The sequence below is a fragment of the Papaver somniferum genome, chromosome 7 (genome assembly GCF_003573695.1).
Source record: "Papaver somniferum cultivar HN1 chromosome 7, ASM357369v1, whole genome shotgun sequence".
Classification (NCBI taxonomy): Eukaryota; Viridiplantae; Streptophyta; class Magnoliopsida; order Ranunculales; family Papaveraceae; genus Papaver; species Papaver somniferum.
In genome coordinates, this window is record NC_039364.1 from 263,927,446 (window position 1) to 263,935,811 (window position 8,366).

At 35.7% G+C, this 8,366-nt stretch overlaps 1 protein-coding gene across 2 annotated transcripts; it reads right to left on the reverse strand.

Moving 5' to 3' along the window:
• Positions 1–2,494: 2,494 nt before the first annotated feature.
• Positions 2,495–8,155, reverse strand: LOC113300310 (integrin-linked protein kinase 1-like). Of its 2 annotated transcripts, XM_026549522.1 has the most exons (12): positions 7,711–8,155; positions 5,653–5,727; positions 5,255–5,371; positions 4,594–4,688; positions 4,321–4,441; positions 4,117–4,196; positions 3,795–3,845; positions 3,637–3,696; positions 3,418–3,539; positions 3,243–3,328; positions 3,048–3,163; positions 2,495–2,953 (listed from the first exon to the last, which is right to left on the reverse strand). In XM_026549522.1, the coding sequence occupies exons 1-12, from the start codon at positions 8,077–8,079 to the stop codon at positions 2,824–2,826; spliced, it is 1,422 nt and encodes a 473-aa protein (XP_026405307.1). In that variant the 5' UTR covers positions 8,080–8,155; the 3' UTR covers positions 2,495–2,823. The 2 variants fall into 2 exon arrangements, with proteins under 2 accessions (XP_026405307.1, XP_026405308.1); XM_026549523.1 differs by lacking the exon at positions 3,795–3,845 and having other exon boundaries at positions 7,711–8,154.
• Between the last annotated feature and the right edge of the window lie 211 nt (positions 8,156–8,366).

Genomic DNA, 8,366 nt, shown 5'->3' on the forward strand with positions numbered 1-8,366 from the left:
GAATATGTAAATGCGCATATAACAAAAAATAAATAATAAGCATAACCATCTAACATACATGATTGGAAAAAGAAAAAATAATTCATGAACATACCAAATCGTTTGCATAGTGTAGGGAAGTATCAGGCTTCAAATAATAATCTTCATCAACCGCTACAACAGCCTACGCACCATAACAACAAGTTATGTATTAGCAATCGGAAGGAAGGTTAGAGAATACATAACCGATTGTACAACAATCGTAATCAAGTACTATAAAACCCAACCGATTATCAAAAATCGGTAGTCTTATACTACCATAGGCTACCGATTAATGAAATAGAAAAATGTAAAATTAATCTGTGTAAAAAAACTTCAATAATCGGAGGATAAGTGAATTCATAAACAATCAATTATGAAATATCAAGAATTACAAATATTTCATTTTTGGGGAAATTCGCATTTGGGGCGACTTTTTACAATCGGAGGTTTGTTGATGTATAAATCTTCTGATTGTGACAAATTAAAACTTTCAATTTGGGGATTTTTACGTATTCGGTAGCTTAATACATGAACGAATCTCGGATTGTTGATAATCCGTAGATATTTTACTCAATTAGCTACCGATTAAATGTCATTCATGGCATTCAATGCATGCAGTAATCGAATTTCCACGTTCAAAAACACACACAAACGCACATAACATTGGTATTAGAGTTTGTTAACAACATACAAGTATGTTTGGCGCATCGTTAGCTTCTATTTCGGGTGATTCTCCATTTTCTTCCATGAAAGCGTCGTCTAGGGTTTCATCTCCATCAAAGTTTGGATCATTCAACATATACCCCAAATCGTCATCTCTAAACGGTAGTGAACCTTGAACTTCAACAACTTCACGTCCTTCTTCGTACCCATCCATGTTTATGGAAATTGGCAACAATCGGAAGTTGGCAACATATACCCACTTCTTCTTCTTCTTCTCTCACTCAATCGGAAGTTATCTGACAATGACCCAAAAACAATTTCCAAACACTAATATATAGACCCCAGACTACCGATTACAAGAGTTTTCTTCTGATTATTGTTTCAATCGGTAGGTCTATAAGTTGGCTACTCTACTGATTATAGCAGATTTCAAAATTCATTACATGAAGGATTTTAGAAAAAACTCATTTTGGAGGCAACCTATAATCGAAAGGTTGGGTAATATATTTATCTTCCGATTATGGTTACATCCAAAACACGAACCAAATGGTTATGGTTGGCTCTGTACACTCAAAACCTATGGAATTTGGCAAAGTTTGGATCTGGGGCTCCTTATAATCGATAGGTCTATAAGTTGGCTACTCTACCAATTATAACAGATTTCAAAATTCATTACATGAAGGATTTTAGAAAAAACTCATTTTGGGGCAACCTATAATCGGTAGGTTTGTAACCTATTTAGCTTCCGATTACGGCTACATACAAAACACGAACCAAGTGGTTATGGTCGACTCTGCACCCTCAGAAACTTTGGAATTTGCCAAGGTTGAATATGGGGCTACTTATAATCGGTAGTCATACAAGTTGGATTATCTACCGATTATAAAAGGGAATATTAGCCGAAAATCCACACCATAATCGGTAGGTAGTGTTTCAATTTAAACTACCGATTCATTTTTTACCTACCGATTACGTTGTAGGCTACCGATTATGGAAGGGCATAGTTGCCATTTAAAAATTTCGGAGATAAGGGATAGCTTAGATTTACGTTTGGGTGACTTCTTTTGTCTTTTAGTGTCGGCGCTAATTCTTTTGCGATCGCCCCTGAAAATGCCAGGATAAATATATGTTTTTATAATTTACGAAAAATGCACCAAAGTATTACAAAAAAGTAGTTTCCCAAGCGTTTGTACTGTACTTTTCGAGTTATAAATTAGTTTGAGAACACAATTTTAGAATAATTTCTAGAAGTAAAAAGATTAACTTTTTGCGAAACAAATTGTTTACGTTTCTGACTTCTAAGTATAATTCTATTTCTCGTAGTTAAATACCCTATGTCTGAAATTATTAGGTAATTCAGTTTTTTTCGCGACTTGATTCTTTAACACCGTTAGAATGGCCAAATGAGCAGTTCTTCAAATTTTTGTTTTGGGCTTGTTTGCTCGCCTAGTATGTTGGGCTGCGAACTCTTTTTTTTTTTTTCTTTCCATTTGTTTTCGTTTTGTTGTAAATTGTATTTTGGTTTTTTTTGGTATTAACTGCTTCTCAAAATCCAAACACCCTTCAGTGTGAACCTTATAGCTTGGAAAGAATCTCTAAATTCTCTTTGCTTTGCTTGGAAAGAATCTCTTCTGTTTTTCCATGCTGTGATTAACTGGAATTTTGAGTTTCTAACTGGAACTACATGTTTGCGCTTCAGGTTTTCGGGTTCTGAGGTAGATAGTGGGGAGCTGGTGTCAGCATTGGCCATAGGAGCATAACGAATGGTGTTACAACCCTCATCTCTGCACAGATGCATGTACAAAGATAATCTTCATCACAAAAAAATAGTTCCTAAATTTAGTACAGTCAATACTGTTGTATAAAGGGTCATAACAGTTGAGATGTTACATCGATATATAGCAAGAGAATTCTAATTACACTTTAACCTTTGTCGGGATGATCTTGACAAGTTGACAATACAGAAACAGCACACTTCAATAAAACTTCCAACCCCTTGTCGGAAATCAGCAATATGAATGGGTAATTCATGAGTAGATGGGAAAAATCAAGCTTGCAAAAAGAGATACAGGAGAGTTAAAACCAAAGGGGTTGGTCCCCAGGAAGGTCCGTACGCCAGTTTACCGCTGGATCTACCTACTATGATGAGTTGAAGAGGCTCCAATGGTGTTCTGGTACTAGGTTTTCCTTGGTTTTTTCTAGCCTCTTGAGAATTTCAAGAAAAGATGGTCTTTTGTTCATGTCAGCAGCCCAGCATTGGTCCGTTAATCTAAAATATCCAATACGTAGAAAGTGAGAATTCCATTTCCTCGTGACAGGATGATATTAACCTGATCAATAAGACAGCATAACAATTGACTTACTCTCTCAGTTCTGGGAGGTAGCCTTTTGAACGGAAAGCGGGTCTATGTCCATCTGCCACGTACTTTGCTGCCTCATATGGTTCATAATTCACCATTGGTGGGTTCCCCTCAAGCATCTGCAAAGAATTTACAACAGATATAACTTAGGCTGGTAATTTTATAGCAAAAGGAGGACTAGGGCAGAAAGTATTTTACCTCATATAATATCATTGCGAAAGAGAAAACGTCAACTTTCTTATCGTATTTCCGATGTTTGAAAACTTCAGGGGCCATGTACCGGTCTTTTGATAGAGAACAAGAAACAATGAAGATTATAAGATTTAAGCGTGAAATTACTTATTTAATTGAAGATCCTGAAACAGATACTTACAGCTTCCTGTCTCTCCAGTCATTTTGTATACATCGTGAGAATTCTTCACATTGATGAGCTTACTTAATCCAAAGTCTCCAACCTTCAAATGATCTGCATTTGAGTTGACTAAGAGGACATTCCTGAAAGCCAATCAAATTCAAGAGAACATAAAGACCAAAAATAATGAAATTTGTTTGAAAATGCATACCCCAGATACTGTTGAACGCACCAACCTACCTTGGCTTCAGGTCTCGATGAATTATGACGTTTGGCTCATTGTGCATATATGCCATTCCCCTGCTCCGATAACATCATAAATTCAAATCAGTAGTGGGCTCAATTTCAATCCGTTTCATTTATCAGAGCAACTAAATAGAATGTGTGCAAGAAACCACTTGTTTGTGTTCGAGATAAGCTCTTTGTTTGTATCTGCGAGCAGAATCCAACTGCATGAGCAAAATATATGCTAGATAGTCATATCCCCCATCTAAGATTGTTGTATGTCTGATGTTTGGCAAACTTGTTGAGATAAAAGGTGGTCAACCTAAGTACAGACTACGGATTCAATTGAGCAAGTCATTTGAAAATTAACAAAACAGTTGGTCTACTACATATAAATGACCAGATTTGGTAGTGAGAAAAGCAGCAGCTGATGGAGTACATTTAGAACTTTGTATACCAAAAGTCAAAGAGGAGTACATTTAGAACTTTGAATACCTGGCAATGTCTAATGCAAAATTAACAGCTGTTGCTGGAGTGAGGGCGCCCTTTTCCTTCAGATGCTGATGAAGATCACCCTAAAACCAGCACAAAAGAGACAATTGAAGGAAAAAAATATTAAAAAAGGTACTTCATATGAAGAGTATATGATTCATATTGGGTGAGCTTCACCAAAAGTTTACAGATTATAGGCATCATTACCCCTCGAAGATACTCGGTGATTAACATCAGAGGCTTTCTTTCAGTGACTGCTCCAAGGAATTGGACAATATTGGGGTGACGTAATTTCACTAATAAATTGACCTCGTGCCTGAAATCCTGGCTGAATCACAAAAATAAGTGTTAAAGTTTCAGGAGATCCAAAAAGGTTCTCCAGGTAATAATTAATTAGAGATATAACATTATTCTCTAGTAGAGTTTAAGCACAAAAAAAAGCCGTAGGACTAAAGAACACTACAAGATAATGAGTCTTACACCACCAATCTATCATCCGAAAGAGATGGTAGAATACGTTTGATAGCAACTGGTGTTCCACGCCAACCAGCTTTCACAATTTCGCCAAAAGAGCCCTACAACCATAAGCTATTATAATCAATAAAGAAATTCAGTCTCCAAAAGTAAGCAGGTCCATTACTGACCATACTACTATCACACTGTAGCCATGCCTGAACCAAAATACAAATCTAAAATATAGACAACCAAGGGGAACTATGTGAATCCATACAGAAGAACTGGACATCATTCACCGGAATTACTGAACTTGCGAATATAGCTACCAAATCTAAAATATAAACAACCAAGGGGAACTATGGATTCTCAAGACAATTATCTATACTACCACTCCCTGTAAGAGCATACATATGTGTAAATTTACATGGGAACATATGAATTATTGACAACTTAAACTTAGGATGTAGAATATCATATATGACTAAACCCAGAAGCAACTCACTGAATGAAACATCCTTAAAGTGCCGGGACTGGTACTACTTTCTACTTTACTTATTTATTCAGTATCATCTCAACAAGCAGATCAACTTGAGAGTTGACATATCATGATGGTGATGCCGCCTTCACAATCATGCTGTGTTCATATTTTGAGCTTGATGGGTGAAAACAAGAAGAAGAAGCTCACCTTTCCTATAAGATTTGAGCCCGAAAAATCCAGCTCAGTCGGGTCGATCTCCCAGTCACACTTGTTGGGGAGAGGAGGTGGAACTGGCTTTGAGTCAAAATGGCTTCCAGTTTGTCCCTGTAGAAGAAACATGTGAGCTTACTATACCGAGGAAGGAAAATCTGAAGGACAATTTATAATTCAGATTTCAGTATGCAATCATTAATCAAAAACAAGATGGACAAGTTTTCCACTAATATTGTCCTGAATATTTCTATCAGAACATCTATCTAGCAGGTAAGGGCAGACGACAGTTGATCTTGTAGCAGTAACACACAGAAGTATTGAACTTGGGAAAACATGTTTCAGATTTACTAATAGAAAAGTTAAATATATAAACAGAGAAGTCCTCGACTTACATAAGAATTGCCACCACGATCAGTCAGCAGCTTAATCATATCGTGCTTCTTAGCTCCTTCTGCATCAGCTAAGGGCTGTCAAAAGGCAAACTACATTAGACTAAACTAGCAAATTACATTAGCTATTTTTTAACTGAACTGAGATCTAAAGATAGGCGCACAAAATCTGCAAAATTCACAATTAAAAGTTTCTCTAATTTGAGTGGTAAAACTCAATGATTCTTAAACTCAACAGCAAAAACAAAGTAAGATCATACACAATTAAAGTGAAAGAAACAATAAACAGAAGCTAAAAGTTTCTGCAGTTCATCCTCCTTAACATCTTTGAATTCTGTAAAATCTTATTTCCTCTCTCGTTCATGATTCTCTATCCAAGAGTAGCCCATTTATCCAAAATCAAACAAGACTAGCAAGATTAAGAACAAGCAGTATTGTTTGAGGTGCTCAACATTCTCGGTCTACTAATGAAGTAGATAACTATGTTAACTACTCTTAAACTGAACTGGAATCCAAAATTAGTCACACAAAATCTTCAAAATTCACATTTAAAGGCTTCACTAATTTGAGTTGTAAAACTCAGGATAAAACCAATGAGTCTTAAATTTAACTAATAGTATGTAGGGAATGATGGAGTGTAGTGAGCTCTTATTATAAGGGTGAATACGATGAGATTCAATCACAACATTTATACAGACCGAGTCTCTCATACAATAAGCTAAAAGCCTAAAAGTTTCTGCAGTTCATCCTCCTTCAACATTATGAGTCTACTAGTACAGTGATTCGAATCTTCAAAATATACTCGGATTGATGTTGTTATCTAATCTCACTTATATTCAACTAGCTAAAAATGAATGATCCCTAAATGCATCATAAAAATAGGATTCAGAATAACGATGATCGGATATTCAAATTACCACTCTGACATTATAAATTGAAACCAACAAGCACCAATTGCGGTCACTAAACTTGAACTTGTTGGAGGTGCTCAAAATTATCAGCTTACTAATATAGCGACTTGAATCTGAAGAATATATGCAGATCGATCTTGTTATCTAATCTCACTTACATTCAAATACCTAAACTGAATCCTACTTATGTCAATGCATCAAAGAATGATTCAAAATAGTAAATGATCAGATATGAATTCAAAACATACTCAGATTGATCTTGTTATCTAATCACAGTTACATTCAAATACCTAAACTTGTTTGAGGTGCTCAACATTATCAGCTTACTGATATAGTGACTTGAATCTTCAAATCATACTCAGATTGATCTTGTAATCTAATCTCAGTTAGATTCAAATACCTAAACTGAATCCTACTCGTGTCAATGCATCAAAAAAAAAAAGATTCAAAATAGTAATGATCAGACATTCAAATTCCCATTCTGACATTATAAATTGAAATCAACAAACACCAATTGCGGTCCCTAAATTTGAACTTGTTTGAGGTGCTCAACTTGTCAGCTTACTCGGATAGTGATTTCAATCTTCAAAATATACTCAGATTCATCTTGTTATCTAATCTCAGTTACATACAAAGACCTAAACTGAATGATTCCTAATTTATGTCAGTGCATCAAAGCAAGATTCAAATAAAAATAACCAGACATTCAAATTCCCCAATTGCGGTCGCTAAATTTGACATCAAAATTAAACTGGTAACAAAAAAATCCAAGAAATTACTTGAATCTTGAAATTGAAATCTTCAAATTCCCATTCTGACATTATAAATTGAAATCAACAAACACCAATTGCGGTCCCTAAATTTGAACTTGTTTGAGGTGCTCAACTTGTCAGCTTACTCGGATAGTGATTTCAATCTTCAAAATATACTCAGATTCATCTTGTTATCTAATCTCAGTTACATACAAAGACCTAAACTGAATGATTCCTAATTTATGTCAGTGCATCAAAGCAAGATTCAAATAAAAATAACCAGACATTCAAATTCCCCAATTGCGGTCGCTAAATTTGACATCAAAATTAAACTGGTAACAAAAAAATCCAAGAAATTACTTGAATCTTGAAAAGAGAGAGGGTGTATGAATAATTACAGTATTTTTCCATCGATCTTGAGCATTAACATCAGCGCCATGATCAAGAAGAAGATTAGCAATCTGAATCCAACCATGAAGAGAAGCAACATGAAGAGGTGTTCTACTATCATAATCTCTAGCATTAACAAGTGTTTCATCTTCTTCTAATAATCTTTTCACAGCACCAACATCATTTTGATGAGCATGCCATAGTATCAATGATGTTTTACTCATTCTTGATTTCTCTTTATTTTGTTGTGGTTTCTCATTTACTCCACTTGAAGGACTTGCTCCACCACCACCACCATGATCCTCCACCGCCGCCGCCGTCCTGTTTGATGATCCACTCCCAGTTGATTCATCGGAATTCTCTCCTTTTCCACTCATCGGATCACAAATCTAGGGTTTTCGGTCTCTCCGATTTCACTTTTTTGGTTCTTCTTCTTTAAACAAAGACTTTTTATTTGTTTTACTTTTCTTTTCTCTCCACTTAAACCGAATGGGATTCTGGCTGTCCTGTTGTCCTCCTCGGGACTATCGTTTACTAAGTCAACCCTTTTTTTGACGGTTGTGATTTGCTGAGTTGTATCCATTGAATGGTTCAGAGTTGCCGAAGATTGATTAATATTTTCCCCGGGACAGTGGGAAAAATGATAGGATTGCATTTTCCACCA

Bases quoted from the DNA above. Each gene is read 5' to 3' on its own strand.
- LOC113300310 (XM_026549522.1), bottom strand. From the start codon at position 8,079: ATGAGTGGAAAAGGAGAGAATTCCGATGAATCAACTGGGAGTGGATCA. The intron at 3,697-3,794 runs GTGGTTTCTTGC...TTATCGGAGCAG, and splicing joins CTTATCTCGAACACAAACAA to GGGAATGGCATATATGCACA. The intron at 2,954-3,047 runs GTAAGTCAATTG...TGGATATTTTAG, and splicing joins TACCTCCCAGAACTGAGAGA to ATTAACGGACCAATGCTGGG.